The sequence below is a fragment of the Serinus canaria genome, chromosome 15 (genome assembly GCF_022539315.1).
Source record: "Serinus canaria isolate serCan28SL12 chromosome 15, serCan2020, whole genome shotgun sequence".
Lineage (NCBI taxonomy): Eukaryota > Metazoa > Chordata > Aves > Passeriformes > Fringillidae > Serinus > Serinus canaria.
This window is the reverse complement of record NC_066329.1, coordinates 9,464,512-9,483,417: the sequence shown is the minus strand read 5'-3', so window position 1 is coordinate 9,483,417 and position 18,906 is coordinate 9,464,512. Positions and strand designations below refer to the sequence as shown.

Below are 18,906 nucleotides of genomic sequence, written 5' to 3'. Positions count from 1 at the left end.
TGTGTGAGGAGAGAAAAGCAAAGGAGCCCCAGACACGTGTCCCTGGCCAGCAGGTTCTCCATTCAGAGCCACACATCGGTGTCAGGCCTGTTCTGTGTGGCTCCAACAGCAGGGAATTCTTTGGGAAGGGAGGGCAGTGCTTGGTCGCATCAGCTCGGGGGCCAGGAGAGACCCCCAGCGCATGTGAAGGACTGGGGAGGGGTCCAGGAGAGGGGATGAGCAGAGGGGTCCAGGGGAGGGGATCAGGAAAGGGGTCCAGGAGAGGGGATCAGGAAAGGGGTCCAGGAGAGGGGATCAGGAAAGGGGTCCAGGAGAGGGGATCAGGAAAGGGGTCCAGCAGAGGGGATCAGGAAAGGGGTCCAGCAGAGGGGTTCAGCGGAGGGGATCGACAGAGGGATCAGGAGAGGGATCCATCAGAGAGCTTCAGGAGAGGGGGATCCGAGGGGTCCAGCAGAGGGCTGGGGATGCTGACACAGCCCCTGCTCTCCCAGCTGCAGGCAGCTCAGGCCAGGGCAGCCCAGCTGGAGCAGTGCCCGGCCGAGCGCTCCATCGTCAGCCGGCAGGAAGCTCGGATCCGGGACCTGGAGAGCCAGCTGGACTTCCAGGCTGTGCAGATGAAGCGCTTCGAGGTACCCCCTCCTCACCTGGCAGTGCCACCGCCCCACCTGTGGGGACAGGAGCCACCTGGGAAGGGCTGGGAGGAACAGGGGGAGGCTGGGGCAGCCCAGGGGGTTCAGGCACTGCTGCTGTCTCTGTGTGAGGGTTTCTGACAGCCAGCAGTGGCTCGGTGCTCCCAGGGAGCTTCCCAACACCTCAGCTTCCCCTGCCCCCCAGGTGCTGGTGCTGCGCCTGCGGGACAGCATCATCCAGATGGGAGAGGAGCTGGAGAAGGCGGCCGAGTCGGAGGCACGGGAGAGGGAGAGCAGCAGGTACTACCAGAGGAGGATGGAGGAGATGAAGGCTGACATGGACGAGCTGGTGCAGAGGGAGCTGGAGTCCAGCCGCCGGCGCGTGGAGCTGGTGAGGGGGTGCTCCTGCTGGGGCTTGGGGGGTCCCACGGCCACAGGGTTTAGCTGCAGCTGGAGGTGACCCCTCACAGCCCCTGGGTTGGTTTGAGGGCTCCAGAAATTCATTTTTGTCTGGTCCTCTGTGTGCTCTGGCTCTGGGGATGGAGGTGTTCCTGCGCTGCTCCTCTGGGAGGGGCAGGGAGTTGCTTTGCAGCTCTCTGCAGCCCCAAACCATTGAACCAAAGCTGTCCCTGAGGACCCTCATGTTCCCTTTCCCCATGGCTGGTCTGGGAGCCTGGACTGTCACTCTGCTCCATGGTTTTTTGTGGGAATGATGTGGCTTTGCCTGCTCTCATAGAAATGCAGTGTGGATGTGGCACTTGGGGACGTGGTTTAGTGCTGGGGTAACAGTTGGCCTGAATGATCTTGGAGGTATTTCCATCCTGGATGAATCTGTGATTCCAAGTTAGGTCATTCCTGCAGCTCCTCATCTCAGGCAGAACCACAGTGGGTGGGACAGGTCTGGCCCTGCAGCAGCCCCTGAGTGCTGAGTGCTGGTCCCAGGGATGGGTGTGCCAGGCTGGGTGTGCCAGGCTCAGCCCAAGCACCAGATCCTCCTGGAGCTCCTGGCTTTGCCAAACCCCCCTGTGTCTGCAGCTCAGACAGTGCCAACCAGCAGCTAAACCTGCTCTGAGTGAGCAGAGCCCCAGCTGGCTTTGGAGAGCAGCAGAAATAGATTCACCTTCACTTTCCAGCCCTTTCCAGAGTCTCTTTTCATGCTGTTTCTTCCAGTAATCCAAGGGAAAGCCTCGCTCCCGAGTGGTAATTGAAAGATATTGCACTTCTGCTGGCAGCAGGGCCGAATTAGGAGCAGTTATTTTATCAATAATCTTTTAGTTAGCAATCAAGGAGATTTCAGGATTTATTCTGCCCCGAGGCTGCCAGCCTTCCCGAGGGGAGTGGTGTGAATGATTCCAATCCTCCACCTGCACCGGGGTCAGGCTTTGTCCTTGCTCTGCCAGGCTGAGCCCTGCCTGCTCCAGCTGCCAGAGCAGCCTCCCCTGGGCATGGAATGGGGTGGGATCTCAGCCTCTGGTGCTCTGCAGAGCCATGAGGTGGTGGAGGGAGAGGCTCTGCTGAGGTGCCGTGGGCATTCTGGGCTCCCTGATCCCTGTGGGACTGGGGAGCAGTGGCTGTGGGTGCTGCTGCTGATATTGGGTGTGTGTTGCAGGAAGGGCAGTGCTTGGAAGGTGGATTCTCTGGCTGTTGGGATGGGGGTGGCTTCTTTTTTTTGCTGTATTTTTGGGGCTGTGTCTGTATTTTTAGCAGCTTTCTGAATGCTTCATATGGGGATGTGAGCGACGGGTGAAGGAAGGCACAGGAGCTTCTTGTGTTCTCCCAGATAAAGTGTGCCAAGAGGTCTGAAAGGGATTTTAGAGGCATCTCCCTCAAACAAACAGCTGAAAACCAGCTGAACTTGTAAGGCAGGACTGAGGGCTCTGGGTTTATCCAGACACTGAGAAATTTGGGGTCATCAGCAGGAGAAAGGAGCAGAGGGGCTCCCCCAGACCCAGCTCCCCATCCCAGCTTCCCCGTGGTGATTGCTCCATGGGAACTGGCTCCAGGGACTGCTGTGGCATTCCTGGGAGCAGAGGCATCCCCCAGACTGTGTCCTCTGAAGAACACTTGAATTAAACATGGGGCAGAGCTGTGATCAGGGAGCCCAGCCCAGCTCCTCAGAGCCTGGTGGGGAGCATCAATAGTTAATGGAAAGCCACTTATGGCTCTGCTCCTGCTAAATCCCCCATCAATTATAAATCCAGCCTGAATTATTCACTTGACATTACTTAAGTCTTGCTCTGCTCCTAACAATCTTTGAAAAACTTATTTAAATACACGGTGGTGAGGTTGTGGACTTACCGCACACTGTTGAGGTTTAAAGGGAGAAATTCCTGGCAGAGACTGGGTTAAAAATCCTGTCTTGTTTCAGAGCTGCTGCCTGGATATGTAGATATAGATATAGCATATATATACAATATACAGAATAGGAGGTATTTTGTCCTCACAGCTCATATTTACCAGTGGAAAATCCCATGCCACCATCCCCAGCCAGGCTTAGGCTGTCTCCATTCCATCCCTCCTTCCTTTCCCACCCAGTTTAGGGCAGCCTTGTGCCTTTCAGCAGGGAATACCCAGTGAGGAGCAGGGATGAGAGCTGGCTGCCAGGCAGATGGCTCTGCCTCATGAATTTTGTAAGAAGGATGGGTTTTGAGCACTTTCCAAGCATGTTTGGTAATGATGGGGGTAGGACTGGGCCCTGCTGGACTCTCTTTGCTCTGGCTGCACATCCTGGGTTTCCTCCCTGGAGCTGGAGCTCCTTTTCCAATAAAATCTGGATCCCAGCAGCTCCGTTGACACCCAGAGCTTGTCAGGCCAGCCCCAGCCCCTGGGTGTCCTCCTGTCTGTCTGTCCCCAGCCCAGCTCCACTGAACCCTCCCCCAAGCACACCAGGGGGGCTGGTGGGTGCTGTCCTAAATCAGCTTGCTTTAATGAAGCTGTGAAACTCATCAGCACAATAATTAACTCATTTTACAGAAAACTGAAGTACAGGTGTTAAGATATTCTTCACAAGTTGTTTTTTTTTTTTTTTTTTTCAGTGAGAGGCTCAGTGTAATTAGTGTAAATAACCTTTTTTTTTCCTGATTTTTTTTTTTTTTGCTGGCAGATCTTTATGCCCTGGCCCTGCTATGGCCACGTTGTGTAACACAACAGAGCAGGAACTCCTGGATTAGGGGGTTTTGCTCATTTGCAAACTATAAAGATTTTTTTTGGTGGGTTCTTTGGTGTGTTTTTTTTTTTTTTTTTGTTTTTTTTTTTGTTTTTTTTTTTTTTTTGTTATGTTTTCTTGGGGTTTTTTGTGTGTGGTTTTTTTGTTTTTGGGGTGGGTTTTTTTTTTCTTTTTAATATTTTTCTTGGGATTTTTTGTGTTTTTCTGGGTTTATTGGGGTTTTTTATGTTTTTCCGGGTTTTTTTTCTGTGTGTTTTTTGTGGGGTTTTTTGAGATTTTTGGGGTTTATCAATGTTTTTTTGGGGGGGCTTTTTGTTTTGTTTTGGGAGATTTTTTGTGGGGTTATTTTCGTGGGTTTTTTTTTTTTTTGTGGGTTTTTTGGGGGGTTTTTGTGGTTTTTTTTTTTTTTTTTTTTTGGTTTTTTTTTTTTTTGGGGGGGGGAATTTTTAGGTTTTTTTTTTTTTTTTTTGGTTTTTTTTTTTTTTTTGTTTTTTTTTTTTTGGTGGGAATTTTTGGGTTTTTTTGACACTTCCAGCGAACTCGAGCAGCGCAGTTCGTGCCTCCAGCCGGGGCAAACCCTGCGCTCCCAGCAGGGTCCCAGCCCACCCTCTGATGTCCCCTCATCTCCTGTCCCCATCCCCGCCCGCTCCTGGGTGTTCCCAGCTGCTCTTCCCTTGGGAGGCGATGCCTTTGAGGAGCTGCGAGGACAATTTTCATCAAAGGCAGCCGGTCCTTCGAGGTGCTGGAGGAGCCAGGAGTGAGAGCTCGGCTGCTTATTTGCTAATTAGGGCTGTTGTGATTCTGCTTTGCCTTTAAAAGAGTCAATTCCTCGGGAATCCATCAGCACCAATTACGCGCTGCTCACTCCAGCCTTCAACCCGGCAAATTTTGTCACTTGAAACTTTCCCAAAACCCTGCGAGTTAACGGCTTAATTAAAAATAATAATGATGGATGAGTTCTGCGGGTGCGGGCTGAGTTGTTAGAAGAAGAGGGATCCGGGTTGGATTAATTAGATTTCACTTGACTTGAGGTGGATGGGAGCGAGCAGAGGTGGTGTTGTCACAGCAGAAGCACAAACAAAAATACCAGGTGGTGACAAGGACGTGGTGCTGGCCTGGGACTCGTTTCACTCCTGGTTTTGTTTATCTCCTTTTAACCTCTCTTCAGATAATTCTGAGGCAAAATTAGCTGGGGAAAAAAAAAAAAAAAAAAGCCTCTTAAGGAAAAGAAGGTTTAGAAATCCCTTTCCATGAGGGATGTGCAGGATATTTTCAGGAGTCCTGCTGAGAGCAGCTCCCTGTGGGTTTGATGAGTGCCAGGCATCACTGAGTGAGCTCAGGGAAACCTTTAATCCAGGCTCCCTGTCAGCAGGAATCAACCTCAGCCTTCTAAAGCCATGGTTTGTGACCCACCAGCAGAGCCAGTCCTCTGCTCTGGGGCAGTCTCTCCCCCAGTGGGAATGGGAGAATCTGGTTTGGAAATGTATTCAGACCCAGGCAGAACATATATTTTATTTATTGATGATGAAATGTACATCAGCCAGGGGTGCTGAGCTGGTCAGGCTGGTCCTGCTGTGCATGTCTGACTGGTTTGGTGGAAGCAGCCAGAGATGCTGGTGCCAAAAGGGGTTTGACAGCAGAAGATGCTCCTTTTAGCCCCTCAGGTCCCTCATGGTGCAGATTGCCCAATAAAATGAGTTTTCCCCTTTATTTCTCCCCATTTTCTGCTCAGAGGAAACAAAAAGCCAGCTCTGCCCAGTGTGAGGGTGTCAGCTCTCAGCCCAGGGACTGTGTGAAAAGAGAAAAGCTCCTTGGATTTACATTTAGATGGAAACAACGTGTGTCAAAGGTGTCCAGCAGCTCCCTGGGTGCCAGGGGCCTGGTGCTGGGATGGGCTTTGTCACTTTGTGTTCTGCAGGCAGTGTTTTTCCATCTGAAATTGAATCATTGTGGCAAAATTATTCCTTCCCTTGAGACAATTGCAGGGCATGGAGAGAAACACGAGGTGTCTCCGTGGATGAGATTTGGGGCAGCTGGGATGTGGGGTTGAGCAGTGTCAGCTCTGTTTTCTGGCTCACATTCAAATCACCCCTCAGGTGGGCAGGGGACCCCAGGGTCACCCACAGCCCCCAGTGTCACCCTTCCGAGACCACCAGCGTGGCTGCCACAAACTCTGGGTGCCAGGGATGCCCTGGGGGTGGCAGGGGGAGCCCCAGCTCAGCAGCATCCCCTGGGGTGGTCCCTTCCCTCTCAGCTTTCCCAGGGTCATGCAGAAGGCAGTGAGCTCAGGGAGGACCCCACCAGCCAGGGGCACCCCTCCAGCCCCCAGGGCATTCTGTTTGCTGCTCCCAGAGCCATCCCAGTGGATTTCTGTGTCTGTGGCCAGAGGAAGGGGGTTTGGGGTGCTGGCAGGGGGATACTGTCCCGTGCCTCCCTGCCCATCCCTGTTAACAGCAGCAGAGCAGAGGAGTGGAATTAAATGCAGCCACTGAACTCTGATTTGTGCCATAGCCTGCAGATGAGTCAAGAGAGGCTCTTATCAGCCTGTGGAAGGGCTTATCAGCTTTTATCAGGCAGCAGCTCCACTCCCTGCTCCTGCAGTCCCAAATACTGACCCCAGGCCCGTGGGCACGTGGAGCTCTGGGCTCTTTCCTCCTCTCAGGTGTTTCACTGTGAGCCCTGTTCTGAGCCCCTGCAGTCCTTGATGAAACACTTCCCTTGATGGAACAGCTCCTTTCCACCTTCTGCCTGAGCCAGGGGGGAAGTGGGGGGCTTGGAAACACCAAGTCTCAGAAAACTTCTCAGCAGCAGCAGCAGCAGCGAGGTTTTCCCAAGGCCAGTGCATTCCCAGGGGCTACTGTGACACCCAGACTGGGCTGTTTCTTTCCATGTTTTGATGAACTGAGATGCTCTTCCCCCAGGCCCTGTGTGCCTGGTGATTCCAGGCCTTCCATTATTTACTGTGACAGTGTGCCAGCTCCTGTGCCCTGGCCTGTCTCAAGTCATCCCTCACCTTGTCACCGATTTCACAGCTGGCAGCTTCAATCACTGTGGATCTGCTGCTCCCTCCTCTCTGCCCTGTGATGGCCTCGGAGCAGCAGGAAGGGTTCCTTCCCAGCTGGAAGGATGTGGAATGTGATGAGCATGGGTGCAGGGCCAGGCTGGTGTCCTTGGTGTGCAGAGTGGGCGATGCTGGTCCATGGAGCCGTGTGGGTCGTGTCAGGTTGTGGCTCCTGGAATGGTTTGGGTTGCAGGGACCTCAAAGCTCATCCTGTCCCACCCACTGCCATGGGCAGGGGCACCTTGCACTGTCCCAGGTTGCTCCAAGCCCTGTCCAAGCTGGTCTGGGACAATTCCAGGGATGGAGCAGCTGCAGCTTCTCACCAACCTCCCAGGGAAGAATTCCTTCCCAATATCCCATCTAACCTGCCCTCTGACAGTGGGTAGCATTCCCTGTGTCCTGTCTCTCCATGCCCTTATCCAAAATTCCTCTCCAACTCTCCTGGAGCCTCTTTAAGCACTGGAAGGTGCTGAAAGATGCAGTTTATGTTCCACAGGGCACGGTGCAGCTAACCAGCCCCCACAGACAGCACTGGGGTGGGGGTGGGATGGTTTAGCAGTCCCCATGCCAGGTGCAGACCCTCACTTGGTGCCCCCCCTGCAGGAGCAGCAGCTGGCAGAGCTGGCAGAGGTGAGGCAGGGGCTGCAGGCTGACCTGGGCACCTCCATCCGCCGCATCGCAGACCTGCAGGTGGCCCTGGAGGGGCTGCGGGACAGCGACGACAGCGATGCTGACAGGTGAGGGACAGGGGCTTGGGGGAGCTGGGGGGAGCTGGGGGGCTCAGCTGCTCTCTGCTGGGGAAGGGGCAATGCCAGGGCAATTTCATGTTCGTGTTTGCGCCGCTACAAGCAAAAAAACTCCGTGTTAAGGGAAGGTTTCATGGGAAGTGTCACCCTTGAAATCCCCCTGGGTGGCCCAGCTTAAAGTGAGCAAAAAGGATGGGAATAGCCCCATTTGTACAGCAGGTCCCTGGCAGCAGTTTGTTGGTGGCCCCCAGTGCTGGGTTCATTGAGTGAAAATCCTGCTTTGATCATCCCCAGGAGCTGGAGGAGCCAGGGAAACTGGGTGATTGGGTAGAGGGTTTTACCAGGGAAAAAAAATGAGGAAAGAGTTCCAGTGCATTTTTCAGGTGTTATTTCTAAAGCCCTTCAATTTTCCCCTCTGCCACGCAGCTAAAGGGGCGTCATGACAAATGGAGACCAAACAGAGAAATGACTTTAAAAGAGGGGAAAAAAAAAGAAAAATAAAGCTGAGGTGTGCTTGTCACCACTTGCTCTGTGTGGTGATTAAACCAGGAAAGGGTGAGATAGAAATGGTGAGCTTAGACATTCACTGCTTCCCAAAAGAAGAGTGATTTCCAATGCAATTGATGCCCTCAGTGGAGGTGAGAAGTGCTTCCCAGCAGGAGCAGCCCCGGGGAGGAGCATCATTCCCGGAGCATCACTCCCTGTTCTCCTCCCTCCTTTTTCCCCCGGGATCGGGATCGCATGCAGGGAGCAGAGAGGGGTCTCCAGTCCCACTCCCTGGGGCTGTTTTGGGAGTGTTCCCCGGTGCCTTGGTTTGAACAGACAGCTGGCTGCTAAGGAAGGCAGGAAGTGGAAAATGTAAACCCCCTCCCTCCGAATCACTAGAATTTTGGAATTCAGGGGCTCCCAGGCAAAGATCCGGGAATAGGAATTACAGAAAATAGAATACACAATACACACCCCCAGCTGCAGCTTGCAGCCTAAGACACCTGGCTCAGCCCAGCCCCTGCCCTGGCCACACAGGCTCTGCTGCAGTGGGGCTGGGATGTTCTGCACCTCCTGGTGGGTTTGGGGTCCCCAGGAGCCACCCCTGACCCTCTCCCTGCTCCTTGCAGCGTGCGGACGGCGCGGGAGTCGCTGTGCTCCAGGAGAGACACGTGAGTGACCCCAGGAGATGCCACAGGACAGAGCCTGGGCCTGCTTCTGCCACAGCTCAGGGAGCACCAGCTGCTGCACTGGGGGGTTCTGAGCCCTGCAGTGTCTGCTGCAGCTGCTCACACTGGCATCCAGATGTGCAGGTGCTGTGTGCCCCATGCCCATCGACCCGCTCCCATTCCCTGGAGCTCTGGCTCTTATCCCAAGGGATGCTTCCACTCCTCTGGGCTGTGCCTTGAGAGATGAAGATGGTCTCTGGCTCTGAAGGAAAACTGAGATCCTAAAGGATTTCATCCCCTACACATGGTCTGGGGGCTCCTGCTGGGTGGGCTGGGGGAGCTCTGGCTCTGGGGGAGCCCAGGGGTGCACAGGGCCCTGTGGGGTACCCAGGGTGACAGCAGCTCCAGCTCTAGGGAATGCCAGGGTGTGTAGGGCCCTGTGGGGTGCCTGGGGTCCCACTGGTTCTGTCACTGCAGCTCCAGCCCCCGGCAGTGCAGGGTTTTCCTGCCCAGGGTCTACAGGGCACTTGGAAAAACTTGAGGGAATAATGAGTGGCAGCAACAGTGGTACAAGGACCAGGCTGTTGGAAAGGTTTCTTTTCCCTCTGCTGGTGCCACAAACCAGCTGCTGTGGTGGAGGTGTGAAGCCCACCCCACTCTGTGCCCTGTGCCACCATCAGAGTGACCCACAACCCCTCCAGGCTGCCTCTGCAGAGCTGACAGCTCTCTCCTGTCCCCTCAGGGATGCCTGCTCCACTGTTGGCTCCGTGCTCAGCCTGGAGCCTGCAGAGAGTGTCAAGTCCTGGCAGAGCAGCTCCTCAGGCTGGACGTCCCTGCTGAGTGCCAGCATGGCCGGGAGCGTTTCAGCGCCGTCCGTGGGCAGCCGCAGCACCCAGAGCCTCAGGTGAGGGACCCCCAGCCCATCCTGGGGGAGCTGGGGGGTGCTGAGCTGTGGGGGGTTCCTCTTGGGACGTGCAGGACGGAGCTCAGAGGGACCTGTGGTGTTTGAGGTTAAAACATCAAATCGAGGGAGGCAGTCACTGCCACGCCGGGATCAGTGAAACACCAGATGAAAGCCACTACATCAAAAACGTGCTTCAAGCAGGAAAATATCCCTTGATGTATTCTCTGGAGATAATTTAAAGAGGCCTTGCAGCCTGTTTGAGGGTTTGTATGCCATATGTTCGCTGCTGAGGGAGAGGGATGCGTTTCTACTGTTCCGATATCAAATATGTTAATTTTTGGTGGTGATGCTGATGGGCTGGGAAAGAGCTGGAGAGGGGCCCGAGCACCTGCACAGCCCAAATGTCCCTGCTCTGCTCTGTGGGTGCCCAGGTGCCCATCCTGAATTGGTGCCCATCAGAGGGACCACCCAGTCCAGAGAAAAACCCTATTTCTGTGTCACAGAGAAATTTGTGTTTCGTGTGTGAAACAAGCACACAGCTTGAGTTTGGAAAAACTCTGTAAATCACGGTCTGGGGCTGCATTGTGGAGGGAGCAGGTGAGGATGGAGGAGAGTGTCAAATCCCCTTGGGGGTTTGTGAGGGCAGAGATGGAGCAGGGGTGGAGTCCTGGGGCAGGGAACAGAGTGGGCTCCAGAGAGCATCATCCCCCTGTAGGGAAGGTGGAAAAAGTGCCAGCCATCCAAAATCAGGGTGGGCAGGGCTGAAATTCGGGGTGGGCAGGGCTGGCAGTGCCCCTGCTCACAGCCCCTGTAGTTCAGGACCTCCCCACCCTGCTGCTCCCCCAGGGATGGTGTCTCAGGACATGCATTGCTGCTTTTCCTGTTTTTCTCCCCATATCCAGGGCAGGTGCCAGGCTGAGGCTGGGCACAGCTCCCTGCAGGTGTAGATGCTCCAAGGTGACAGGATTTGTCAGTTTCACTGCAGACATTAGTATGAATCTCCCTGCTCTCATTCTGGAGAGCTCCATCCCCACGGCCCCCACCTGCCTTGTACAGGAGAATCTCTGTTGTCAGAAATGATGTTCTGGAAAGCAGTTCCCCTGCAGGAAACACCCTGGGTGAGCTGGAGCAGTTTGGGGAGGAACAAGGCAAGGTTTAAGAGCAGTCAGGCTGGACAGAGACCTGTGGGGAGGTCACAGAATCCTGGAATGGTTTGGGTTGGAAGGGACCTTAAAAATCATCTCATTCCAGCTCCCATAGACCAGTGATGAGTGGGAGCCCTGGGAGCAGTGGGCTGAGCTCACTGGGACCCTGCATCATAAATAATGCCCTTCCTAAGTGCTGCTGAGGAGGCTTTGGTCCAAATGACCCAACTCTGAGCATTAATGAAGGACAGAAAAACAGGCATTGGGGCTAATATCTTATTTCTGAGCTGAAACACCTTGGATTTGTAGAAGATATGCAGGCTTTCAGCTTGGACACTGGGAGGAATTTCCTCGTGGAAAGGGTGGTCAGGCCTTGGAAAGAGCTGCCCAGGGAGGTTTGGAGTGCCCATCCCTAAGGAAGGTGACACTCAGTGCTCTGGGCTGGGTGACAAGGTGGGGATTGGTCACAGCTTGGACTCAGTGCTCCTGGATTCCTTCCCAACCTCAGTGATTCTGGAGTTTGGGGGTTTGCTGGGCTGCCTGTGGCTTTTGTGAAAAACAAATTGTCCTGAGTCCTGGCCACGGTGTGACCATCACCCTCTGTCCTGGGGCTTGTGAAGGGGCAGATTGCAAATGCTGGTGTGGGAGCTGTGTTTGGCTGCAGCTCCTCCAAGATGGAAATCGAGCGAGGAGGGGATGAAATGCAAACAAACAGGAGACGAGACTGGAGGTAATAAAAATGAGATCAGGGAAACGAGCTCTTCCTTATTAAGATTCCTTTGTCTTACACAAGCTCTGAGTAATGAAAAACGACTCCTGCTCGTGTTGGCTGCTCAGCACCACATCTGGGCTGTTTGCTGAACAAACAGCTGCCAAGAGCCAGAGGAGAGCGAGGAGCTCTTATCACCCCTGTGCTTACAGGAGGGAGAGCTTTGATTAACGTTTCTTTTAATTCTCTGCCATTTAAATTCCTGTGCAAAACGCTGGCCAGCAGAGCTAAGCCTCCATAAATATGACACAGCTCAAGGTCGGGATAAATATGATTTTTTTATTATTATTAAGAAGCCAATTTAAAAGTTTATGTATTTATTGTGCCCCTTTCCAGGCAGGTCAGGGTTGTGCTGTGATGGGAGGTTAATCCAGGGGTGCAGTCAGGGAGTGGATCCAGAGCCCAGGATCTGCCTCTCCCACAGGATTGGGGCATCCACAGCCTTGGCATCACCCCAGGATCACCCTGACAGCAATTCCCCTCCCACCTTGGTTCACAAAACCAAGAGCCCTGGTCCCAAGGCTGCTGGGGATCCGACACGTTTATTTTTAACCACGACTGTGTCAGAAGCAAATCATTACGTGGGAAACTGGGAGCTCTTGTGTAGATGATGGTGTGACAAGAAAATCCTCTTCTGACAGAAATGAGGCCAATGTCTCTTCCCTCCCTGAAACTGAGCTGTCTTGGTTTTATTTACCAGCTCCCAGGAAAAGCATCCCAGCCACACTTTCGGCCCTGGTCATGTGTTGCAAAGCATGTGTGGATTTTATTGTATAAATGATTTCAGCTGGTATAATTGTAATCATGCTAATTGCTATGTAATCTTCACTAATTATTGTTGTATGTCATTTGGTTTGGTGTGAATGGCAGATTGCAGAGCTCTGTTGGCTTCCAGGTGCCTCCCAGGCATCTTTTGCTGGGGAAATCATCTTCCCTGAGGATGTTGGAGGAGCAGGGCTCTGCTCAGGGCTGGAGGGGCTCAGGGTTCTGCCTCCTGTGGCATCACCTTCTTTTGGGGCTGCCTGTGACTTCCTGGGGTCATTCTGAGCCCTGGGAATTCGACAGGGATTTATGGATGAGTAGAGGATGCTGCAGGATAGGGTGTGATCGTCTGGCTCTTGTGTCCTGCCTTGTGAGGAGGATGAGGGTGAAGAAGATGAGCCATGATTTTGGAGAGGATTTTGGTAGGCATTAGGGAGCAGTTAAAGAAACAAATCATGGAATGGTTAGGGTGGGAAGGGACCTTCAAAATCATTCAGTGCCACCCCCTGCCATGGGCAGGGACAACTTCCACTATCCCAGGTTGCTCTGAGCTCCGTCCAGCCTGGTCTTGGGCACTTCCAGGGATCCAGGGGCAGCCACAGCTTGTCTGGACACCCTGTGCCAGGGCCTCACCACTCTCCCAGGGAAGAATTTCTTCCCAATATTCCATCCAGCCCCACCTCTGGCAGTTTAATGGGTGTAGAAAATGGGAACTTTTGGGAGAGACAAGGATGGATGGGGCAGTCTTGGCCTTTGGCTGGAAACCAGGGCATGGAGAGTGTGAAGTCCCTGCTTGGACTCTGGGGCAGTCATGGAAGTTGGAACAATCCCATCTTTGCAGCTTCCACTCCATTTCAGACTCTGAAGATTTTCAGGAAAGCCTTACCTGTCAGTCATGTTGAACAGGACAATAAATACAGCGTGTTCAGTCCTTGTTCACAGCCCATTAGTGGCTCTCACATCTCCAGTCACTTTTATCTCAGCCTTAAAACCCAAATAAAAACCCTGATGCCGGTGTTTAATTTATGAAAGCCATTCATGCAGCACACAGGTTACAATATTATTTGGAAACGTGCAGAATGAATGGAGCAATTTCTGTACAAAACCTCACCGAAGGATTACACCAAGCATTTAAGTAAGATGCAATTTAGGATCCTAAAATCCAGCATTATTGAAATGTCTCCTACTATTAATCAGCTGTGGTGCTTCAGCATGGGATGGCCCTGAAGGGTGCAGTGATTCAGGGACATGAAATCTCTGGTTCATTCCTTTTGTGTTGAATAATCAAAAGATTTAGGCTGGTTAAATGGGCAGGGAAAGGCGGTGGGTGCCAGGGGGGCACCTCTGTGCCCTGGGCTGTGCCAGTGGGCACCAGGAAGCTGGAGCTGCTCCACTGCCCCTTCCCTTCTGCAATCCCGCATTTCCCAGCTCTGGAGTTTGTCTTCAGCCCACCTCGGCATGTAAATTATTTCACGGGTCAGCTGCAGAGCCTGCTCCCAGCGTCCCGGGATTATCCCCTCCCACCCCATTCCCATGGCAACAGCGGCATTCCCAGGGCAGGAAGCTTCATTACTGCTGCTCCCTCCCAGAGATTCCTTTGTTGTTTGGGTCCTGCTGCTTTGCTCTGCCCTGTTCCCTCTTTTCCCCTCCTTTCTTTCCCAAATTCCCATCCCAGTAAGGCCAGACCTCGTTTCCCTTGGCTGAGCAGTGAGGGGGTACCTGGGAGTGGGGACACTGCCAGAAAGCAAATGCTTGGAGGGGATCATAAAGTGTCCCAGCAGGGGCTTAGGGACACCAGTGACCCCAAGCCCACTGGTTCCAATCTCTGTGACAGGGACAGCCCGGCTGGGGCTGCTGGTGCGGATCCCATGTGATTCCTGCACCATCCCTTGTTTGGGATGTGGCCCTGCCTGGCCATCCCCGCCTTGCTGTGCAGGAACATCAAATTCAGGGGTTGCAGGGCTCCTCTTTGAGCAGCAGCCTGGGTGAAACATGCCCAGCAATAACACTGAGATGTGTCGGGGGTGCGCTGCGAGCTGCTTTCATAAAATTTTAGTGAATAATCTTTGGCTTTGACAAAAATGAAATAAATCCTACATATTGCTGTAATCTGTCAAGAAGAAGGATATTTGGAGGTAAGTGCTGGCTTGGCAGAGCTGAAGCTGGTCACACCACACGTTCTACACCAGGAATTATCCAGGCTGGCTGACCTGGGCTTATTTAGGATAAAATCCTTGGGCATTGCCCAACTGCTGGATGCAGCAGTGAGTTTATCCCCAGACTCCCATGGCAATGCCAGCTTTTCAGTGCTCAGCCTTGTCCTTGCTGGATAACATCCAGGTCACTGGGAATCCCACAAGCTAAACTAACACGGGTTTCTCTTGTTCAGGGTGAGCAGAGACACCAAGGACCCCGCTCTGAGCCGGCCTCTCTCCTCCCGGAGCTCTGCCCGCCCCGGCGAGGCTGCGGATCCGGGCAGGACAGCGAGTCCCCTGCTGGGGGCCAGAAGACGGGAATATGGGAAACCTCAGGCAGAAGGAGAGGAGCTGGAGAGCCCAAAGAAGCCCGTGGATAGGATGGGAGACACATCCCCATCGGTGCTGCGGCGGGGCGGCTCCCCGGCTGCGGACGGGAGGTTCCCCAGCGCGGTGTCCCCGCCGGTGCCCAGCAGGAGGAGGCTCTCGGTGGCATCGGGGTCAGTGCCGGTGGTCTCGGGGCCGGTGCCCAGCTCTGCCGCCCTCTCTGAGTACGTGGAGGAGCTGCGGCGGCAGCGCGGAGCGGAGCCAGGGCTGGCGGACACCTCTCCGCTGCCCATTTACCGCACCACCGGCGCCGCGGCCCTGCGGCGCTCCAGGGCTGTCCCGGCGGCCGAGGAGCCCCCGGGGAGGCTGGACAGGGATCAGGCAGGGGAAGGGGAGGGAGCAGGTGCCAGCCTCACTCGCTCCTCCAGCCTGCGGAGCATGGTCTCGGAGCCGGCTGAGCCCCCGTGTTCCCCAGCTCTGAAGAAGGCATCGAAATTTGGCTCCTACGACTCCCTCCTGCCAGCTCTCGATGGCTCCGGCCGCCGGCCGAGCTCCCCGGCTGCCGGGATGGAGGTGCCGCGGCTGAGCTCCTGGAGGAGCTGCCTGGAGCCGTCGCTAGAGGATGTGGAGCTGGGGAAGGAGCCGGAGCGATTGCTGAGCTCCCTGTCCAGCGATGGGCTGGGCGAGGGGAAGGGGAGTGACCCCTTCAGCTGGAGAATACCCACCCTCAACTACGAGAGGAGAACCAAGGTTGACTTCGATGATTTCCTGCCAGCCATCCGCAAGTCCCGCTCGGCCAGCAGCCTGGCCAGATCCCGCAGGGACAGGAGGGACGGCCACCGGCCCCTCACCGTGCGCTTTGAGGACGAGGCCATAGCCTCGGGCAGCCTGGAGCCCTCTGAGACCAAGGGCACAGTGTCCCGGGAAGAGCCCGGGGACCTCTCTGACTCCTCATCCTCGGGCTCGCAGCGCTCCTCCCGCAGCGCCGACAGCATCAAGCGGCGGCCGCAGCCCCCGAGGGCGGCCGGGGAGGGCTCCAGCGGCAGGGCCGGCAGCCAGGGCAGCGCCATGAGCCGCCGAGCCGAGGCCGAGGGCAGGGAGGACGATGTCAGCAGCATCATGAAGAAGTACCTGGGCAAAGAATAAGGTAAGTGTGCTAGCCAGCGATGGCACGGGCTCAGCTGTGGGGTGCTGGCCCTGAGCATCGCTGGCTGTGTGTGGGGACATGATAGCTTGGGACAGCAGGAGTCCCCATTCTCCTCCTGGCGTGTCAGAGCATGCCAGGGCTGCCAGGGTGTGACACTGGGACTGGTCACCCCTTGCCTTTGCACCTTGAGAGCTGCAATGGGGAGGCTGCTGGTGCCAGGGACAGCCCCAGAGGCATCCACAGCACCAGCTTGGAATTCATGGGGTTTCCCAAAACCAGCATCACTCAGCTGCCACCCCAGCACCTGGCAGACTTGTCCCCCCTAGCTCTCGCTCCCTCCTCAGGGGCCAAAGTTTCTTTTGGGTGATTTTCTTTCTTGGTGATGAAAAGTCAGGCTGGATGCTGGGGGTTCCCTCTCTGGAAGATGGGGCTCCCACCTGGCCCAGACCCAGTCCTCAACAGCCTCTGACACCCACTTGGATGCCATGTCTGGATTGCAACTGACACTTGGAGAATTAGGATTTATTGCTGCAATCCAGGTTTGAAAGCAGAGTCCCTAATGAATGCGCCACAACTGTAATTAAGTGTTTAAAATAGATTAGAAAAACATTTTGTAAAACCATTGCCTTTAGAGTAACTTATTGGATGTCAAGCTGTGACCAAATTGACTAAGCCAACACACGAAGGGAGCGCATGTTAATAAAACATTTCTTTCCAGGAAGCAAATTTGCATAATGCAACGTCCCACTTTCTGCAGGATCCGTTTCCATCAAGCCCCGACCCACAGTGACGAGGAGCCACGTTGGGCATGCAGCTTCCCTGCTCCTGCAGAACCACCTCATGAGAGCAGAGACTGCCAAAGGCTCCACAAAAGTCATGGGATGGCTCTACAAACTTTTTTTGGTCCTGGACATATGGTGGTTTCCTCATGCTCCTGCCCCTTTTCCCAGCTTTGCTCAGGGCCAGCCGCGGGGACAAGGACTTTCCTGTTCTCCTGCAGTTGTTTGACTTGGGAGTTGGTGCTTAAATTCAAACCCAGCGGCTGCCACAGATGCTGAGGGTGTGCCATGGCCCGGGAAAGCCACTCTGAGAGGAGCTGGAGGGACACCAAACCCCTCCTTTGTAACCCAGAGCTGCAGCCCAGGTGTCTCATCCCACACTGCACTGCCCAAAAATCAGCCCATCTTAAGGAGGCTCTTGGGTCTCAGTGTGACACCTAGCAACAGAAGAGCTCTGGAACTTTTATAATTCCACAGGTATTTGATGGATCCATCTGTGCTTCCATGGCTCCAGCCTGTGGGGGACACCTGGGCACATCCCAGTGGCTTGCAAGGCACATGGGGCATGGGGGGCTCTATTTAATGTCTGCTTGGTTTTTACACAATAAAACATTTGCTTCTTTGACACACAGGTCCCTTCTTGTTATTCCTTTCCCCACGGTGGGAGCAGGTCCATGGAAATTGTGCAGTGCAGAGCTGAGCACCTCCTTCCACGAAAACCTCTTTTCTCAGCCTCACCCTTCTTTCCTCGAAGAGATCCAAACTTATTCCTTGATCAGGGGCCGAAAGGATACAGGTCCATGCACAAATCTCTCCCCTCCATCAGGGATTTCCAAGTCATTTGCTTGGCTAGGAAATTTCCACCAGTTTGCACATTCTCCTGGGACCCGCAGGGACAGCCACAGGGCAATGGCAGCTTGAAAGGCCGGTTGGGCACCGTTCAGCATTTTGTTTTGCCTGTTGTGTTCTTCACCTTCACTTCTCATTTAAAGCAAAGCCTTGCAGCAAGCAGCATTTCCCTTGTCAGCGATGGATGGGGAGCCTGGGGATGAGGGCTCACATCAGCACTTTGCTCAGCAATTCCCGGCCATTCCCGGCAGCTCCGCAGGGCCGGCAGCCTGGCAGGGGGCAGGGTGACATTCCTTCTGCTCCCACGTGTCCCTTTCAGGACGTGTGCCTCATGCAAGAAGGCAGCAGATGAAGAAATTGCCTCTAATTAGTTTTAAATTGGTCTTTTTTTAAATGATTCCGCTATTTCTGGGAGAAAAAAAAAAGCAAGTGCTTTTCTCTTTGCAGGGAGTATTGCTCCCCAGAGGGATTTCACAGAACCAGGGAATCACAGAAGCGTTTGGGTGGGAAGGGACTTTAAATATCATCCAGTTCCTCTCCCTGCCATGGGCAGGGACACCTTCCACTATCCCAGGCTGCTCCAAGCCCCATCCAACCTGGCCTTGGGCACTTCCAGGGATGGAGCAGCCACAGCTTCTCTGGGCACCCTGTGCCAGGGCACCACTACTCTCACAGGGAAGGATTTCCTCCCAATATCCCATCCATCCCTGCCTTCTGGCAGTGGAAAGCCATTCCCTGTGTCCTGTCACTCCACCCCTTGTCCCCAGTCCCTCTCCAGCTCTCCTGGAGTCCCTTTAAGCTCTGGAAGCGGCTCTGAGCTCTCCCTGGATCCTCCTCTTCTCCAGGTGAACATCCCCAGCTCCCCCATCCTGGCTCCTTGGCCTGCCCCAAGCCAACTGGTGGCACCTGAGGGGAGGGACACCAGTGGCACTTGAAGGAAGGACACCCAGGAGCAGGAATGCAGTGCTGCCCCACCTTTGGCCTCTGAAGTCCGACCCACAACCACCGCCTGCCGAGGTGTCCCTTTGCAGCTCGTTTTTAATCTCATCTCCAAACGTGACACAAATTGCTCATTATTTGTGGCTGTGGCAAAATGATTCTCCTGACACAAAGCCTTTGATTTGGAATTACTACAGTGTTGGGTTTGCTGGAAATTAAGCTGTTCCTATTTCAACTCGCGGGAGAAGAGCAGATTTGTGTGCAATGCGCTGACTTCTTTCTTTTCCTTTTGCTTTGCAGGACACAAAGGAAATTGCTCTGTCACTTGGAATGG

General features: G+C 54.3%; 1 protein-coding gene across 1 annotated transcript in view; it reads left to right on the top strand.

The window, feature by feature from the left end:
- MYO18B (myosin XVIIIB) overlaps positions 1-17,370 on the top strand; it is a gene marked incomplete at its 5' end in the record, with an annotated part of 57,409 nt that extends 40,039 nt beyond the window's left edge. Inside the window, 7 exons of the mRNA XM_050980738.1 lie at positions 492-629; positions 835-1,020; positions 7,460-7,593; positions 8,718-8,759; positions 9,499-9,660; positions 14,726-16,005; positions 16,724-17,370. Of these exons, the coding sequence (XP_050836695.1) occupies positions 492-629; positions 835-1,020; positions 7,460-7,593; positions 8,718-8,759; positions 9,499-9,660; positions 14,726-16,004 (1,941 nt within the window). The remainder of the gene's footprint in view (positions 1-491; positions 630-834; positions 1,021-7,459; positions 7,594-8,717; positions 8,760-9,498; positions 9,661-14,725; positions 16,006-16,723) is intronic.
- Positions 17,371-18,906: the final 1,536 nt, after the last annotated feature.